The sequence below is a fragment of the Hypanus sabinus genome, chromosome 12, assembly GCF_030144855.1.
Source record: "Hypanus sabinus isolate sHypSab1 chromosome 12, sHypSab1.hap1, whole genome shotgun sequence".
Lineage (NCBI taxonomy): Eukaryota > Metazoa > Chordata > Chondrichthyes > Myliobatiformes > Dasyatidae > Hypanus > Hypanus sabinus.
In genome coordinates, this window is record NC_082717.1 from 45812396 (window position 1) to 45832849 (window position 20454).

General features: G+C 38.8%; 1 protein-coding gene across 3 annotated transcripts in view; it reads right to left on the reverse strand.

Annotated features, from left to right (window-relative positions):
- Positions 1 to 2205: 2205 nt before the first annotated feature.
- LOC132402835 (N-lysine methyltransferase SMYD2-like) overlaps positions 2206 to 20454 on the reverse strand; it is a 52871-nt gene continuing 34622 nt past the window's right edge. For all 3 annotated transcript variants that reach the window (XM_059985855.1, XM_059985853.1, XM_059985854.1), the window contains exons 7-12: positions 18193 to 18295; positions 17463 to 17573; positions 16707 to 16827; positions 13474 to 13648; positions 9826 to 9937; positions 2206 to 2457 (exon numbers count right to left, since the gene is read on the reverse strand). In XM_059985855.1, the coding sequence (XP_059841838.1) occupies positions 2377 to 2457; positions 9826 to 9937; positions 13474 to 13648; positions 16707 to 16827; positions 17463 to 17573; positions 18193 to 18295 (703 nt within the window). In that variant the 3' untranslated portion in view covers positions 2206 to 2376. The remainder of the gene's footprint in view (positions 2458 to 9825; positions 9938 to 13473; positions 13649 to 16706; positions 16828 to 17462; positions 17574 to 18192; positions 18296 to 20454) is intronic.

Sequence of the window (20454 nt, forward strand, 5' to 3'; positions counted from 1 at the left end):
TGGGTGATTGGTTAAAATTTAAGATAACATTGGTAGGTGAGATAAAGACCTACATTTCTACTGACACAGAAGATTCTACAGATGCTGGAGATCTTGATAAAAAAAATTGCTGGTGGAACTCAACAGGTCAGGCAAAATCTACTGAGGGAAATGATGATCTGGGCCTGAAATGTCAACAGTTTATTTTCTTCTGTAGATGCTGTTCAATGGTGCTGAGACTGTCCAGCATTTTCTATGTGTGGGTCTCCTCATTTACACTGATTTCAATCATGAAGTTAGGAAATACTTTTGAAAGGCTGGTTTGTAGACTGCAGAAATCGCAGCACAATTGTTACCAATGGGTTGCAGAACAAATATCAGCAGATGGGAGTTATAGTGCTGAATTGCAGAATGGGCTTGAGGGACTACATGATCTATTCCTTATCTTCATGTAATTCAGATCAAAACCCAAGAATAACTAAACTTTCAGAAGGATGACACAAGAGAAACTTGGTAAAAGTATTCTGCTTGGTCATAATCAAGACAGAATTGATTACATCTATCCTTTATGCAACATTTGTGACACATCTTTAAAGTTTATGAAAACAAATAGGGGTTATGTACACAAGTTTCAACCAATGGAAAAAGATCACTACCTACCACACAGGCAGCAAAGATAGATTTAAAACAACTTTGTGACTTCGAGCAAGTTACAAACATTACATTTTGCACACATTTAATAGCATTTCCTTAGTTGAAAGAAGAGGAGAACAAAATTTAAATTTTCTCTTTACTTGCCTTGCTATCTCACCCTCTTCAACTCCGATATTCTTTCCCACTTTGGTGTTCGGGCATTTTTATTGACCCAGACCTCTGATGTTTCTGGGCCCTTGCTTAGTCTCCAGCACTTCCTCAAAGACCGCAGCACCTTCCAACTTTACTTGACACACAATTTTCCAGCTTCTGGCACACGGTCTCACTGACTTTGCCGTCTTTGGTAATTTGCTGTTTCTTGCCAAGCCCACTGATGTTTCTTCATCAAAATTGGACTCCAGCACTCCTCCTTGGTGCAGAATGTTGATCTCCTGTGTATTCTTCTACAATGTGCCCAACAAATGTTTCATTGCAGCTGCAGGGTGTAGTGATCCAAGCAAAATTGTGCTTTCACATACATCCATCAAGGAATTACTAGATTCTAGAGGAACTAGGTAGCCCAGAGGAAAATATCCAGTGAGCTATATAGCTGTGTTATGTAATACTCCTCTAATCATAATGGAGCATGACAGATACTTGATGCTGAAATTCTTAAAACTGCAAATGAATTGCATGGCATAGTGTTAAAACATTAATATTTGAACCATTTTGGCAATATCTGACATTACACAAATCAGAATAACCAGTAGAACTCAATTCAAAAGTGTAGAATAGGATCTTTAGAACAAAGATCTAAGAAACAGCAATAGATTTAAATAAAAATTTCCCTCTCCTCCCCACCCCTACTTCCCATCTTTCATACCCCCATAGTGTTCACAAGAAGATAACTGAGTTCTATGCAGCAAGTAGAACAAAGTTAACATCCAAAGAAATGGCTATAATGTGGCAAAGGTTGGGAATTAAATATTCTAGAATACTTCAAAGAGAAAGATAAAATGGTAAGTGCTCTGCCATTAGGAATGCAATTCCTTAAGATTGGTTGGAAGAATTAATGAAATCTGGAATGCTTAATGAAATATTGATAGTCTTACCCAAGGTTATATATTAAAGAAAATGTAGTGAAACTTTCCCAGATTATTTCCTTGGATTGGGGGTTTGATTGTATAAGAAAGATTCAACAGAATTTCAGAAGTGATCTCAAAATAAGGGACTGGCCACACAGGACTGAGATGATAAAAAATGTCTTCAATTTGAGGGTTATAAAAATTTGAAATCTTTTATTTAAAACAAAAGATGGCTATATATGCATCATCACTAAATACATTCAAGACAGATCAATATATTTCTAGGTATGTATGGATATGGGGTCAGGCAGGAAAGTGGAAGTGGCCGAAAGATTAGACATCTTAATGAATGGCAGGGCAAGCATCTGGGGTCAAATCACAGCCAACTGCTTTTATTTCTAATATTGTTATATACCCAGTCCCATCATATATTCAAAAGTTTGCCATCAGCTTAAAGATATAAAGAATTCTTAACACAGTTCAAACAAATTGATTAAATCCAAGATAATCCATTTTAACCATTTATTATCATACTCACTTAAATATTAAAAACAAAAATAAAAACAGTATTTCTTTGATATTCATGCCATTATTTTCATACCCTCTGTTACAAATGTTCTGTTACTAGAGACCAGGATGATCTCACATTTTAAGAAACAGAGATAGATGATAAAATCATTCATTTCCCCTCCAGTTCCTTTTCAATTTCAAAAATGTATGGATGATCCTTCCCATGCACCACTTCCATAATAGCCAAAGCCTGTGAAAGAAAAATGTCCAATTTCAGTCAGCATTCCTCTAAATTGTACTCTTCTCAAATTAAGATGCAGATTTTTCCAAAGTGGCACATCACATTGATGCAATTAATAATTCTTGGAGAACAACTCAAATTATGAAAAATATCACCGAGTATTGAAGTTATTTCTCCTCAGCCATGTCCGAAACACCAGGGCAGTTGTCCATAGAGTGTCAAATATTCCAACAATTTCAGACATTTGCACACACCTTACCAATTTGATAGGAAAATCACAAGTTATTTCAGCAAGATTCAGGGGAGAAAATTTAGGATGCAGCTAAGGAGGAATTGTTTTTCCCAGAGAGTGGTGAATCTGTGGAATTCTCTGCTCAGGGGAGTAGTTGAGGCTTCTTCACTAAATATATTTAAGAAAGTTAGGTTTTTACATAGTAAGGGAATTAAGGGTTACACAGAAAAGGCAGGTAGATGGAGCTGAGTTTACAGACAGATCAGCCACGACCTTATTGAATGGTGGGGCAGGTTCGATAGGCCGGATGGCCTACTCCTGCTCCTATTTCTTATGTTCTTAAGTTCAGCTGTCTTCCTCGATACTGAACTGCCAATAATTTTTTCTTTAATGAAATTCATATGTCACAGCTTATCTGAGGTAATTAAAATGAATATAGGATGATGTAGTATCACCAGTAAGAAATGAAAATACATTTTAAAACAAGTGATACTTCATGTATAAATAACATTTCTCTTTTCTTTTTAAATCTTTTTATTAGTTTTAAACAAACATAAATGAAACATGAATACAAAATGTTTGAGAGTACATAATTAATAGTTTAAATAGACATTCAGATATGTAATAATAAAAATATATAACCTCTCAAACTCAGAACATTAACGAACAAAGTAAAAAGAGAAAAAAAAGAAAAACCCCAAAAAAAAAAGAGAGAAAAAAAAAAGAGCAAAAAAAAAACACTAACCAACATGGGCCATTGAATAATATTAAGTACATAGACAGTAGTGCCAATAACTCTGAACCTCCATCCAATTAATTAAGGATAGTATAAGTAAGGTTTAGGAAAAGACAATTAGACTCATGTGAAAATGTTGAATAAAAGATCTCCAAGTTTCTTGAAATTTAACAGAAGGATCAAAAACCACACTTCTAATTTTTTTCTCAAACTCAAACAAGAAATAGTTTGAGAAAACCACTGAAATACAGTTGGAGGATTAATTTCTTTCCAATTCAATAAAATAAGATCTTCTAGCCATTAATGTAACAAATGCAATCATTCGTTGAGATGAAGTGGATAAACAATTATTATCCGTCATTGGTAAACTGAAAATTGCAGTAAGAGGATGCGGTTGAAAATTAATATTTAAGACTCTTGAAATAATACTGAAAATATCTTTCCAATAATTTTGTAAACAAGGACAAGACCAGAACATATGAATCAATGAAGCAACATCAGAATGACATCTATCGCAGGTTGAGTTAAGATGAGAATAAAATCGAGCCAGTTTATCCTTAGACATATGAGCTCTATGTACAACCTTAAATTGTATTAGGGCATGTTTAGCACAAATAGAGGATGAATTTACCAATAATAAATTTTTTTCCCATTGCTCAGTAGATATAGGACAATGCAACTCTTCTTGCCATTCCTTCTTAATTTTTTCTGATACATCTAACTGTAAATTCATGATCATCTTATAAATGATGACTACTAAACCCTTTTGATAAGGATTAAGGGCTAAAATTCTATCTGTAATGTCCAATGGACATAACATTTCTCATTGCTGCATCCATATAGAAACCTCAAATTTTAGTCATATTCACGCGAGTGATTCACTGTATTTCCTTGTTTCAAATACCAAAGGCTACAACCAGTAAGGTGGCAATTAAAAATGCAGATGTGGAATTATCAGTTCTGATTTGTGAGTGAATAATAGAAGCATTTGTAGATTGTATGATTTTGTTATTTATTTCGCACTTCACATACAGGTGTACTTTCACCATCATTAAGTGTTAAATCCAGCATGAAGTGTGCAAGTGTCTACTGCGCTTTCCAGCTCATTGCTCAGTGACCAATGCTGCAAGCAACTCACCAAAGTACTTAAGTATAGTGACAGTAGCAACTTAAGACAAAATGGGGGAAAACAAGTCACAGTCAGATTGAAAGTAACTACCGCAGCAAATGCAGAACTCCATTATGGAAATCTGGTACAATCCAGGTAGAGCTCTGATACAGGAAGAGCTGTTCTGGTGAATTAACAATCTCATCAATTACTCCAATAAGTCACAATTGCAAGAGTGTCTCAAACCTCTTCTCCACACCTGCCTACCACCTCCCCCACCAGATTCCGCCTTCTCTAGCCCTTTACCTTTCCCAACCGCCTGGCTTCACTTATTATATTGCAGCTATCCCTCATTCCCCCAGCTCCATCTTTTTTATTCTGGCATCTTCCCCCTTCTACTCCTGTCCTGATAAAGAGTCTCAGCCTGAAACGTAAACTTTTGACTCGTTCCCATAGATGCTGCCGGACCTGCTCAGTTCATCCAGCATTTTGTGTGTTGCAGAGAGACGTAAAAGTAGTGATGACAAAACGCTGTTAGTAAAGGAGAATACTGTGGGAGAATATTCTTAAGTAGAGATTAGTTGAAGTTCAAGTTCAATTATCATTCAAATATACATGAATACCCATACATGTGGCCAAGCAAAACAGCATTCCTTCGAGGCAAGGTGCAAAACAGTACCAACAATCATACATAGCACAAGACACATATAGCACATACAAGACAGGAGTAAACATACATTCACACAAAGAGTATAATATGGCCCAAGTCCCTCAGTGACAAAAAAAAATTCAAGAAATCCTTGAAGATTGAAGCACATGTTGTTAAGGTAGACATTTATTGTTCAAGGTGTTGAGGCTGTGCTCCAACTTCAGGTCTCAGACACAGTACTGCAACCAATGCTGGTCACCTCACGATAGGGAAGGTGCAAGCGTACTGGAGAGGGTGACTGGAAGAGATTTGACAGGATGTAATGAGACAGACCAGGTCTGCTTTCCCTTGAGGGAAGGAGTTAAGAAAGGGCATGTGTGAGGTAGATAAAATTACAGGGTAGCAGAGAAAACTGCTTCCAATATCAGAGGTGGATGAAACTGGAGGAAGTAGATTCAAGGCAAGGACCGAAGATTTAGAGGATCTGATTTTTATCATCCAAAGAGCAACGAGCATGTGGAAATAAACTGCTTGAGAGAATGGTGGAAACAGATTCATTGACAACATTTAAATGTATAGGTAAGAGATGATGGCTGGGAGGTTCACTGGTGCTACTCGGGAAGGTTTAAAGTAGTTTGGCAGGGGGATGGGAAGCAGAGCACCAGGTCAGAAAGTGGAGAGGTACAGAGGAAGGTAGGCATCAAGGCCAGTAAAAACAGACAGGAGCAAAGTAGTAGATACAGTAGGATAGATAATTTGAAGTGTGTATATTTTAATGCTAGAATTACTACGAGTAAAGTTGATGAACTTGAACCTGGAACTATGATGTTGTGGCCTTTATGGAGATTTGTTTGAGAGAGGGACAGGAATGGGTACTTAATGTCCCAGGGTTTTCATGTTTTACAAAAGATAGAGATGGAGATAAAAGTAGGGGATGGAGAAGATATCAGGGACAATATCAGCTACACTTGGGGGGCATGATTGAAGGCTCGTCCACTGAGTTTATATGGGTAGAACTCTGAAATAGGAAGGGTGTAATCATCACTGTGACACACACACCCCCACCCCAATAGTCACTGGGACACCCCCCCCCCCCCAACCCCAACAGTCACTGGGACCCTGAGGAACAAGGAGCAGATATGCAGGCAGATCAAGGATAAGTTGTGAAAACAGTGGAATTCAACTTTCCAGATAAAAACTGGGACCTTCTTCATGTAAGAGGTTTGGATGGGGCAGAAGTTGTAAGGTGAATGCATTAGGATTTCTTAAAACAGCATGTAGTCAGCCCAAAAGAGGTGGGACTGTCTGTATAAGAACTGGTGTTGGGTAAAGAACCTGGCCTTTCAGTGGGTGAGCAGTTAGGGAACACTGATCACAGCTCCTGAAGTTTTAATACACACAAAATGCTGAAGGATGAGCTTACCCATGCCAAGCTCATCGACTTCATCAACATTGCCTCCAACTTCCACCCTGCACTCAAATTTACCTGTCCATTTCCAACATCTCCCTCCCCTTTCTCAATCTGGAGACAGTTTACCTACTGATATATTTTTATAAACCGAATGATTCTCACAGTTGCAGACAGAAAATGCTGGAGGAACTCAGCAGGCCAAGCAGCATCTCTGGAAAAAAATACCATCGATGTTTGGAATCTTTTTTCCATAGATGGTGCCTGGCCTGCTGAGTTCCTCCAGTATTTTGTGTTTATTGCTGGGATTTCCAGCATCTACAGATTTTCTCGTTTGTGATTCTCACAGCTACCTGGACTATACCTCTTCCCACTCTGTCACTTGTAATGATGCTATTCCCTTCTCTCAATTCCTCTGTCTTCACAACATCTGCTCTCAGGATAAGGGTTTTTATTCCAGAACTAATGAAATATCCTCCTCCTTCAAAGAAAGGGGCTTTCCTTCCTCCACCATCAATGCTGCCCATACCCGCATCTTATTTTGCACACATCTGCCCTCACCCCATCCTCCCACCAACCCAGAAGGGATAGTTACTCTTCTCCTCATCTTCCATTCCATTAGCTTCTGTGTCCAGCACATAAATCTCTGTAACTTCCACCATCTCCAGCGGGATCCCATCACCTAGCGCATCTTTCTCTCCCCCCCCCCCTCCCCAACCACCCCATCACTTTCTGCAGGGATCGCTCTCTGCAGGACTCCCCTGTCCATTCAACCCTCTTTACTGATCTCCCTCCTGGCACTTACCCTTGCAAGCAGAACAAGTGCCACATCTGCCCTACACCTCCTCTCTCACTACCATTCTAGGCCCCAAACAGTCCTTCCAGGTGAGGCAACCTGAGAGACTGTTGGGGTCATCTACAATGTCAGGTGCTCCTGGTGTGGCCTCCTGTCTGTCGGTGAGACCCATTGCAGATTGAGAGACCACTTCACCAAGCACCTACTCTCCATCCACCAGAAAAAGAGGGATCTCCAGGTGGCCACCCATTTCAATTCAACCTCCCATTCTCATGCTCTACTGCAGCGATGAGGCCACATTCAAGTTGGAGGAGCCACACCTTGCATTCCATCTGGGTAGCCTGCAACTTGATGGCATAAACATTGATTTCTCAAACTTCCGGTAATTGCCACCTTCAGTCACCGTTCCACATTCCCATTCCCCTCTCTCACCTTGTTTCCTTACCTGCCTATCACCTCCCCTGGTGCTCCTCCCCTTCCCCATCTTCCATGGCCTTCTGTCCTCTCCCATCAGATTCCCCCTTTTCCAGCCCTTTACCTCTTTCACCAATTGACTTCCCAGCTCTTTACCTCATCCCGCTCTCCTCCTAGTTTGACCTATCATCTACTACCTTGTGCTCCCAACTTCTTACCCTGATGTGTCTTTTTCCAGTCCTGATGAAGGGTTTTGGCCCAAAACCTCACCTGTTTTCCATAGATGCTGCCTACTCTGCCAAGTTCCTCCAGCATTTTGCATGTATTACTTTGATTTCCAGTATTTTGCGTGTATTACTTTGATTTCCAGCATTTGCAAATTTTCTCTTCCATATGTTTTAAGATAGCTAAAGATAATGACCTCACAGGCGAGTATTAAACTGGAGCAGGGCAAGTTATGGAAGTATTAGGCAGGAACTCGAGTTAATTGGGATCAGCTGTTTCAGGTAGGTCGACATCTAGCAAGTGGAGGCTGTTTAAAAAACTGCAGAATGCAGGACAGGTATATTCCAGTCAGAAAGATGGCAAGGTAAGAGATCATTGAATGTCAAGGGAAGTGATGAGTTTATTCAAGAAGAAAAAGGAAAAATATGTAAAGCTTAAGAAGCTAGATGCAAATAGAGTCCAAGGGAAGCCAACATAAATCTCAAGGAGGGAATCAGGAAAGCCAGAAGGGGCCATGAAAAGTCACTGGCAAGTAGGATTAAAGAGAATCCCAAGGCATTGCACACAAACATCAGAAACAAGAGTATAACCAGGGAGAGTCTGGGCCACTGAGAAAGAAAGGGAGAGGTATTTGTTTGAATACGAAGGACATGGGTGAGATCCTTAATGAGTATTCGACATAAGTATTTACCAAGAGAGACGTGGATATCTTTGTGTCCTCTCTAACCAAAAGGCAAATGTCGTTCCATTATTCAAGAAGAGAACCAGGGATAATGCTGGAAACTACAGAACAGTGAATTTCACGTCAGTGGTAGGGAACTTACTGAAGAGAATTCTTAGGGAGAGGATATTTGAGCATTTGGAACATCTTGGCCTGATTAGAGAGAGCCAGCATGGCTTTGTGCAAGGTAAGTCATGTCTCACTAACTTGATTGATTTTTTTTTTGAAGAGGTGACCGATGAAGGTAGAGCTGTGGATGTTGTCTACATGGATTTTAATAAGGCATTTGACAATGCCTTCCCTCATGGGAAGCTCATCCAGAAGATTAAGATGCATTAGATGAATGGTGAATTGGCCACTTGGATTCAGAACTGGCTTTCCCAGAGAAGACAGAGGGTAATTGCCAAAGGGACTTATTCTAGCTGGAGGTCTGATGACTGGTGTTCTGCATGGAGCAGTACTGGGACTTCTGCTGTTTGCAATGTATATAAATGACCTGGATGAAAATGTACGTAGATGGGTTGGTTAGTAAGTTTGCAGTTGATACTAAGATTGATGGAGTTGTGGATAGCGTACATATCTGGCAAAGAATACAGTGGGATATAGATCAGTTGCAGCTAAGGGCAGATATAACAGATGTGAAGTGCTACACCTTAGTAAGTCACTGCAAAATTGACAGTGCACTGTTAAGGGCAAGTGTAGATGAGCAGAGGGATCTCAGGCTCCAAATTCAGAGTTAAATGAAATAGTGATAATGGAAATTCAGAAAAGGAACTATTCTTTGGATAGGTTGAAGTATATGTAAAAAGAGTGGTAAGAGAGCTTGTGGCTTTAAATGACAATACACGCACAATGGATCATTATCCCTTCCACCGACCACAGGATCAAAGACTACTGCCTGTAACAAGCTCAAGACAAGTAATCTAATTTGACATGAAGTAGTAGGTTTTATGCAGGTAAGAACACTGATGAAGTATCTCATGGAATATTTAACTTTGGAATATTTGGAATATTTAACTTAATTGAAATAATTACATCTTTAGTATAAGCTATATATCAACTACAGAGAAATTCAGAGTATTTATTACCTTCCTTAGTGCCTTTGCTCCAGCAGAGTGGTGTTCTAGACCCATATGCAACCGACCCAGCTTCAGCCACATTGAAGCAACATTCAGAGAATATGCCGGGTAGTGTTTGGTGCTTTTAAAAATAAAAAAAAAATAAAACTGTCTTTAATATTCTTTTGCTACATTTGAAATTCAATTTTAACCTCTACAGACAAATCTCACAGCTGGAAAGTAACAAAGTTCTAGAACACCAAAGCATGGCTGTTTCCTACACAAGTTACTAGAGTTCAATTTCCAAAAAAAATGTACAAATCATTGAGTGAAAAATATCAAGCATCATATTTTTCCTGTTTTGATATCCCACCTGCTTTGAACAAGATTTCCAACTTTTACAATAACATCCCCTTCCATCCCCAATGTTTCCAAAGCCTTCATTCATTGATGTACTAGTTATAAATGTTCTTTTGTTCCCTGACCAGCTCCCATCCTTTATAAGCATTAGCAAATCCAAAACTGTGCAGTCAAATTCTAATTCCGTGTCCAATCCAGTACTTTTTCATTGTGTGAATCTGTAACCTTTCCTCACTCATCCCACCTCCCACCCTTAATCACAAACTCAAAATTTGTATCTGTATTCAAAAAACTCTTAAAACTATACATTTAAAACTAACTTCTTCCAGCCCTGGGATGTAGTCTGGATTAGTTTGGAAGACCCCAATGGCCTTAAGACTAGTCCCAAATTGGTTGAGAATGACAAAATGCAAGCACATAGACCAGTTCAAGAAACTGTTTGGCAATGATACAGTACACTCAATCCTTCATATTTTCTGGTTTTGCAGTCTCAGCAGTTGATGTGGTGATAAAAAAAATATGCAGTTGGTGGTTTCAAAAAAGTTTGGGTTGGTATAGATTTTGTCTGGCATCTTGACATGGAAGAGTTGCTGGAAAGAGAATTCCTGTGAAGCTCTGCAGTGTAGATCCAATCTTATTTGATCTACACACCAATGACTTGCCACCAGCTCAGAGAATCTTATGTCAGCAAATACAAGATACAGTATTTAAGACTTAAGACTAAACGATGCCAACTCCCAGTGATGTGATTAACAGTCCCTAGAACTTCACTTCAGGAGCTGAAACAACCATTCCTTGCAAACTTGAATATATTCAACTACGAAGCATTAGCAGCAGGAGGTTTTAAAGAAAATCAAAAATATACTATCCTCCAAATGAAGAATTTTCTAGCAATCTTAAATGGCAATGAATCTATTTTCCTTATTTCTAGATTCTACAACAGAAGAACAATATATACCTTAACCAAAATCTTTCAACATTACTTAGAGCTTAATTTACCATCAGTCAGACTTAAAAAATAAATGCTCATGCAAGATTAGGTAGATCCAATCCAGAATCTCCACTCAAGACAACAGCACATCAGAAATTAGAGTTGCACTGCCTCCAGGGCAAGTACAACTCTGCACATTCCAGTAATTGTTTTTTATAGCACCTTTTGTTATAAAGGCACAAGGACATCTGGATCCCTCACTGTAGTGACATTTACTGGTTTCCAATCACTCATTCCCAAATTATACTGTCACCATCTTGTCCATTCTAAATCCCTTCTTCCTCAAATCAATTTCCCACATATTTCTATATCAGCAACAAAATTGCACACCTATAAGTTATTCTTAGACATTCATTGTTTTAAAAGTTAAAGATGCAAATTACTGCTGCCAACATTTATCATAATGGATTTTTTTTTAAAACAGATTAGGTATGCATTTTATCCTGCAAAATCTATTCTCATTTTATCTTCCAAATCCAAGTTTGAATATTGTGAGATCATAGAAGACAGGTTTTAATCTCTTGTGTTAAACCAGACTCAAGGGAGCCAGTTTTATGAAATCTACTGGTCAGGATGTTCATCCACCAATAAAAATCATGGTCATGCATATTACCCAACCCTTTTAATGGGAACTCAATCAGAATAATTGTTCTTGAGGAGAAATGACAGCAAATCCAATTTCCAGCTAGTGATACCCCAACAGTTGATAAGGTTCTTTTGTTTATGTGATTCGAATGTTCATTTCAGGATGGCAGAGTTGTCAATAAATCAGGCATGTTTGGGTTTGGAGCATTAGCTGGTGAGCGGGAATTTGGTTGTGAGGATTAAGCACCCGACTACCTCAAATAGTAGCAACATATACAAACACAGAGCTGTGAAATGAAGCCAGGACAACCACAGACTTTTGGTAATCTACAGACACAGGTACCTTATTTGGGCATGAGACCTGCTCGAGGAGGTGCCTTTAAACGGCACAGAAGCAGTCTTCTTACACCACTTCAATACCTGTGCCTGTGATGTTCTGCAAACGTGCTGCAAGACAGTTCTATTTCTTCAACATTTTCTGTTGTTAAGCACATAAGGAAGCCAGAACAAAAACCTTCACAACCCAAGCAAAGTCCTAATTTTCTACAGGGTCTAATACCCCATAGGAACTGGATCCAAGAAAAATGTGGCAATACAGAATCCCAAATAGCTACACAATCCTCAGAATTAAAATGCTTTCTTGGTGGAATCTTCCCATTCGCAATCTGCTCAAGCCACTTTCTACTTCAGTCCCTATTGAATGTTGTCTTCAGTATGCATGAATCTTAATGTCTCTCCAAGAAATTTCAGCTATTGTGGTGTTTCTGACTCCACAGGGTAACAACAGACAAGAAGTTATAAATGGTTAAAAATCAGTAATATTCAGTAGTGATCGGACTCCTGTGCCTTATGTTTTGGGGGAGGGCACACAATTCTCTGCAGAAGACAAAAAAGAAACAATATTCCAATTATGAGTATCAAGTTAATTCCATATTCAACCATAATTTGTACTTGATTTTCAAGATTCCTGCACTATGAAATAATTGCAGTTGATACAACACACAACCAACATTAATGTTGCCCAGAGGGAGAATAATATAAAGAATGGAAATAAACAAAGAACCATGTCAGTTAAATGAAGTTCAAAAAATTAAGAATCTTGGCTGTGGAGTAAATATTGGAAAATTGCTGTTAGGATGATTGCAAACACAACCGCCTTGGCACTCTGCAACACAGATGGGCCTCAGTTCTGTCACTTCTTTTTTAAAGCCCTTGCTCTTTTCCCACATCGATTTCATGAATCTTTTTGTGCATTCCAAACATTTATTTCACATTTCTCTACACAGGATTCACCCATGTTTGATCTGAAATCATTTATCTGTATTTGCTGACAAGCTTCAAGTTTCAAACTTCAAAACATAAACGGACATCGGTTTTAGCCTGTGAAGCTCATGGCTCAGAGGCCTCCTTTATTGGCAGAGACATTAGGCCCCACTCAGTAAAAGTGAAAGCCACTGAAATAAGAAATTAATAATTACCAAAGTAATAAGACAATTATCTTAGAATGCACGATGTGACAGAAATATGTACCACAAATTTTTAAATGGCATAAAGAAAGATAGCTGTAACTGGGTACCACTGTGAGTTACAGATGGCTTGAAGTGCACTGTTCATAGTTCTTAAGTAAAAACACTGGTGTGACTTCCATTTTTTTTAAAGTGCATTAATATAGCCAAAAGCACAAATCACCTTTAAAAAAAATTACTGTATTAAAAAGTTGAGAATAGAATAGAATTTATTACCTGTAAGGCTTGATAATTTTTTGACCATAGCGAAGAGCTCCATCCCAGTCCTGCATGTACAAGCAGACCCCCATGGCTTGGTACATCATGTGCAACATGTAAACATTGTTATCCTCAAAAACTGATCCCATCTTGTCCAGACTTAACTCGCAGATCTCCAGCAACTCACTAGGGGGTGCTAGGTTGTTAAGAATTGTAATATAAAAACAGCTTACCATGGAAAAATAAACATAAAATGATACTCACATTAAAATGATAAAATGAACCCATGGCTTCACACAGCTACCTGGACTATACCTCTTCCCACCGTTACTTGCAAAAATGCCATCTCCTACTCTAAATTCCTCCATCTGCTCTTGGGATGAGAGAATTAAAATGGGCCTTTTCTTTTTGTTTTACTTTACTAACCCTTTAATCAAATTAAGAATTATAAAGCTAAATTGTTTAATTGCATATGGTGTACTGTCTTATCCCATGGTACCAATTTATAACAGGGTGACACATCACGCAGCATCCACAGAAACAGGTTTTGCACCTCAATCTCCTATGTTTGATGGAGCCAGAGATGGTCTTCCCTGCACTTACACAGCTGACAGATCCTGAGGGTTACACTTACAGTCTTATCTTTGCAGTTCTAATGGTAAAAAACATGGTGGCACAATCAGTTTATTATTGGGCTAGCAACCTGGAGTCCTGGACAGTTGATTTAGAAACATGAATTCAAATCCCACCAAAGCCATTGGACTAATGAAATTCGGTTAATCAAATAAATTGTAACAAAATGATTGCAAACAAGAAGAATTGTGACTTATAAAACAATAAAGATGTTTGAATTATGCACCAAAATCTGTTGCTCTATATCCTAAAGTGCCTTTCTCTCCAGTCTATATTAGCATTTACATTTTACCACATCAAATTCCATCTGCAGCTTAACTTTCCAATGTTATTTTGTCCACATCTATTCAATGGTCTGCATGTTCAAAAGTGAAGGTAGGCTGGTGGCGCAGTAAGATCAGCGCCGTGCTCGAGTACAGAGGTTCCTGAGTTCAATCCAGTGACAGACCACTCCCGAGCGTGTTCTCAGACCATGTCGGGTCGATGTCGAGCTCGCAACTCGACCTCGTAAAAAAAATGCCACCTCCAGTTTAAATTCCCACGCAGAATATCGTGGAGGATCAAATACCCAAATCCAAAGCCAAACCCCATCTGTCAAATTCCCCAGTCCCCATCTACTTAATGCCATTAACAGACATACAGATATACCTCCTTATCCGTGAATTCCACATGCGCGAATTGTGAAAACCCAGAACTGCTCTTCCAGAACTTGTTGGAGCATGTACAGACTTTTTTCTCTTGTCATTATTCCCTAAACAATGCAGTATAACAACTATTTTACATAGCATTTATATTGTATTAGGTATCATAATTAATCTAGTGATGATTTAAAGCATACGGGAGGACGTGTATGGGTTATCGTGGATCGGGATCGAAAAAAATCGGAAGTTCTCTTACTAAGTAAGTCGGAACAGGTACATCTGGTATTAATTTGCGTCAGTTAGTCAAATATTTGTCTTAGTATATAGTATATATTTTCCCTTTCTATTCATATAAAACACTTAAGAACATATGTTTCAGCACCAAGTTCGATCCAGTGACAGATCGCTCCCGAGTGTGCTCTCCACCGTGCCGGGTGATGTGGAGAATCAAAAACCCAATAATTAAACCACTGTGTTGCTTAGTGTTGCTTTCACTGGGGCAGGACCTTTCTCACTTTATCTTTTAAAATTGTTCCGATTGTTGACTGACGTAGCCTAACGCTTTTCCAATGACCGATGGTGTTTCACCTCTTTCCAATCGCTTTATTATTTCCACTTTATTTTCAATCATGATCATGATTATTTTCATGAACAGAAACACTGCAGATTCAGAGCTCTGCCACCGGGTCCTAATGTCCACTGCACTGAGACAGGTTAAATAAGGTCTGGGTTTCTGCTGGGTCCCAAGGTCCACCGCATTGAGACAGGCTAAATAAGGGACTTGAGCATCCGCATTTTTTGGTATCCACGAGGGGTCCCGGAATCAATCCCTCACAGATAAGGAGGGCCAACTGTAATTCTTTGATGGCAGGTGGCCATTTAGCTGCTCTGTACTTTCTCCGTAACACTATATTCTGCATTCTGTTTTTCCTTTTGTACTATGGAAGGATCTGTTTGGATGACATGCAAGCTTTTCACCGTTTTTCAGTAAATGTGACAATGATAAAATAGGTTCAAACCTGATCTCCTATATCATGTGTAACTTCTTTCCTCTATGCGAGTTTCCAGTTGCTACGGTTTCCACCCATGTCCCAAAGACAAGTGGGATGGTAGGTTAATTAGCCTTCGTAAATTGGCGCTAGAGTGGCAGAATATGGGTGAAGTTATTAGACCATAAGACTAAGATATAGGAGCAGAATTGGCCCATTTGGCTCATTAAGCCTGCTCTGCCATTTTATCATGGCTGATCCAATTTTCCTCTCAGCCTCAATCTCCAGCACCCCCCCCCCCCCCCCCCGTATCCCTTCATGCCTTGACCAATCAAGAATCTATCAACCTTTGCCTTAGGCAGCAACAGAGGCCATCTTTATGTATCTCTGTGGCAAAGAATTCCACTAGTCTCTGGCTAAAAAAATTCCTCGACTTAATTCTAAAAGAACACCCTCTATTCTGAAGGGATGTCTTCTGGTCTTTAGACTCTCCCACCATGGGAAACATCCACTCTATCAATGCCTTTCACAGTTCAATAGATTTCAATTGGATCATCCCTCATTCTTCTGAATTCTATTGAATAGAGGCCTAAAGTTATTAAATGTTCTTCATATGACAAGCCATTCAATCCTGGAATAATTTCTGTGAACCTCATTTGAACCCACTCCAGTTTCAGCAATCCTTTCTTAGATAAGGGGCCCAGAACTGCTCACAACAGTCCAAGTGAGGCCTCACCAGTGCTTTATAAAGTCTCAACATTGCACTGTGTTGATGGGAATATGGAAAGAATAAAAAAAAATGTGGATTTAGTGTAATGGGTGGTAGTTGGTGCAAGCTTGGTGGGTTCTACACTCGCTCTCTCTCCATTGCTCTGCTGAACACAGAGCAAAAAGAAGTCTTCTAGAATCAAGATGAATAGCACGCATGTAGCAGTTTGGTATCAAACAGATGCCAACCCTATGACCATCCACTGGAAAAAAAGGATATTTTTGTAGTGCTTGGCTCTCCTGAACTCTTCAATTATATTCCTTGCATATTTGATCATGTCCTTGACAATCTCAGGCTTTGGTGGCTCACCATAGTTTGTGACTTCCAACTTTTCCTTATCCTGCAGAGAAAAGATGAACATAAGCAACATCAAAATATGGCAAAGCTGTAACATGGCAATGCAAGGCTACAGTTTCACCTGACATCTTGAATCCTTCTGTCATAAAGAGCCTCTTATAGGTCCCATCAATTCACAGAAATTGATAGATGGGATTAATAAAACTACATTCAGATACTCTAAACTCCAAGTTCAACCTGGGGTGTAAATTGACTATCTGGGCATGATTTGGTTTTAACTAAAGATGAAGTAAAAATTTATGAAAATACATTTCAACCTCTTCTTCCTCCAATACCCAGCGTTGGCAATAAGACAGAAATAGAGGCAAACCATTTTGGGTTACTGAGCTCCTATCACCTATCAGTGAGACATCTGTTCTCATCTCATAACTCCTGGCACAGTTAGTTAATGAAAAAATGTGCCACTCAAATTTAGATTGGTAATAGTTCAAGCATCAATTGCCTTGACATACAAATTCCAAAAATCTTCCATCCTTTCCAGTTTTCCAACTTTATCTCCCAAAAGATAAAACTCAGATCCTTCGACAATCTCAAAAAAAATCTTGACCAAAGCAAAGGGTTGACTGTGGTCAAGAAGATGACAACATCAAATTTAGCATGAAGTTTAAAAAAAATTACCCTTGCTTTTGTTGCACATTCTCTGCAGTCACATGTAAAGAAATAAGAATCCCTCAATCTGTCTTGCCTGTCTTCGGTTGGATACAGCAGATCGATGTAACTTGTGAAAATCTACAACATAATAAACAAGACAAGTAAGATTTTCAATTCAAACTTAGCATCAAATCTGAATTAAATTTGGCCTGCAGATGATATGCAATTACAATTATTTAATGTAGCACTTAATCAAAAAGAGTGTTATGAAGGGTTTTCAATGTTCGTAAACTCTCCTCTTCCCCCTCACCCCACTAAATCCCATGTGGGGAGGTGCAATGCTAGAGAAAGTTCTTCTCTCAAAAGTAATGTCTCCATGGATGTACTGTACAGAAAAAAATTTCAATTGAACTTTCATTCTCCAAATTGCCATATGGTAGGGGTATATTGTACTCTGAAGCTCAACACTCAATCTCTTCACATGTGATGGGCAGGTTTCTCATTTTCTCAGTACATCATCTGTATAAAAGCAATGCCCATGAAGGATGGTATATTCAGCAACTTCTTAGCACATTTGCCTTAACAATGGTATCACATGGTTTGTTTATCTTCATTTTTTTATACAAACTTCTTAATCTTAAACTAAATAAAGATGACGCAGTAACAAGGTTTCTTACTATTAGTAATACACACATTTCATCAAAATGTCCATTTTAACATTTTTGTTAAAAGTAAAAGCAAAAATAAGTTTTCTAACCTCTTCACCAGAGCAAATCTGCTTCACGGCTCTGACCTCTGCAGTCGTCCCCCTGTATGTTACAATCACATTTGGGCAACAACTGTGATTCATCAAAGCGACACTAGATTAGAAACAAACAAAGAACATTAATGTGCCAGGCATTTCAAAAATCAGTGGTTACATTTTTTTAAATTGTGCAATTTAAGCGGAAATAACCTTCTGATTACGTTGAAAATAAACATATTGGATAACGCAAGGAGAAAAAAAAACAGCTAATATTTGTTAAAACAAAAACTGTTTTCTACCAGGCAAATGAAGATGATAAATGTTGATTGTTGGGCAACAGAACATATGCAGCTGTTACAAAGGATGCCAAGGATACAAGGTGTTCATGTATAAAATCCAGAGTTACAGGTAGCCCATTAAAGCAACCAAATGATAAAATACATACTGCTTGCACTCAGTGTCTAATGAGTGAAAATCATGTCTTTCACTGCTACTAAACAGTCCTATAACTCAATCATATTAATATAGCAAACACATCTTAAATCACTGAACTGGTTCACAATTTATGTGGCAGTAGAGTTTCCAGAAACTGCTCATGTTTGGAATTCTTTTTTTTTAAAAAGCTGTTCCATGATTTTTTTTAAAGAAGTGATTTGACAGGCCATTTACCCAAAACATTCTGCTCCTTTGTCTAGAGACTCCTGAACATTTTCAACATTGCTTTCACTCCACTAATTTAAATCTTCAACACTAATTAGATGTGAGTTTTAAATGCTAATAGCACCAGTAGCCAAAAATCAATGCTCTAGCAGAGCATTTCAAGATGTCTCACTGCCAGCAATTTAATGTCATGCAAGTTACAATGAGTTGAAAGTAGCACACATAAAATAAACTTGAGATATTTTTGTAAGTACCAAGTGCATCTAACATCAATGCAAAAACACCCTGGAGGAGTTACTAAAGCAGACAGGATAATAACTAAAAGAATACTCATCAGACATTAACACAGTAAGCTTAAGCATTTAGATCGCTCCAACTGTGCATGTAATTACAGTCCCTGCATCGTCAGACTTGCTAACACCCAAGGCAGGTGACATGCTCAGCAAACTGCTTTCTTAAAAGAGGCAATATTTGAATCAAGGAAAAATAATCTTCTCATCACATTTTTGCTACCACCTGGTGGCATCAGCAATCATCTCCACTCAGCACAGATCAGAACAATAGAAATAACGTTTTATTCCTGTATGTCACAGGAACAGTCACCACTGCTGAACAGGTTTGAAGCTTTGTCACAAGATCATGCAAGATATTATTTATACAACTGATTGGGTTTGGGAGGCATGGAAGCAGATTATCTGGGCTATGCCAATCAATTGTATATTCGCCATCTACACACCACAGTGGCATTTATTTTGTTACTGAAAGGGGAAGCAAAACATTGATGATCTGAGGAGAAAACACAAAAAAAAGATCAGTAAGTCATATGACATCTTTGGAATGAGAATAGTGTCAATTCAAATTGATGTATTTTCAAAAGAACATTGTTTCTTTCTGCAGATGCTGAGTATCTCTAGAGCAGGTATAGCAGTCACCCTGACAGAGTGGTGTCAAGAAATCAACATCTCCCTCAATGTCACAAACACAAAGGAGCTGGTTGTGGACTGCAGGAGGAATGGAGACAGGCTAACCCCTATAGACATCAATGGATCTGGTGTTGAGAGGGTGAGCATAAACATCACTGAGGATCTCACGTGGTCTGTACATACCGGCTGTGTGGTGAAAAGGGCACAACAGCGCCTCTTTCACCTCAGACAGTTGAAGAAGTTTGGTATGGACCCCCAAATCCTAAGAACTTCCTACAGGGACACAACAGAGAGCATCCTGACTGGCTGCATCACTACCTGGTATGGGAACTGTACTTCCCTCAATTGCAGGACTCTGCAGAGAGTGGTGCGGACAGCCCAGTGCATCTGTAGATGTGAACTCCCACTATTCAGGACATTTACAAAGACAGGTGTGTAAAAAAGGCCTGAAGGATCATTGGGGACCCAAGTCACCCGAACCACAAACTGTTCCAGCTGCTACCATCCAGGAAATGGTACCGCAGCATAAAAGCCAGGGCCAACAGGCTCAGGGACAGCTTCTTTCACCAGGCCATCAGACTGATTAATTCATGCTGACATAACTGTATTCCTGTTATATTGCCTATGCTGTTGTACATAATATTTATTATAAATTACTATAATTGCACATTGCACATTTGAACTGAGACGT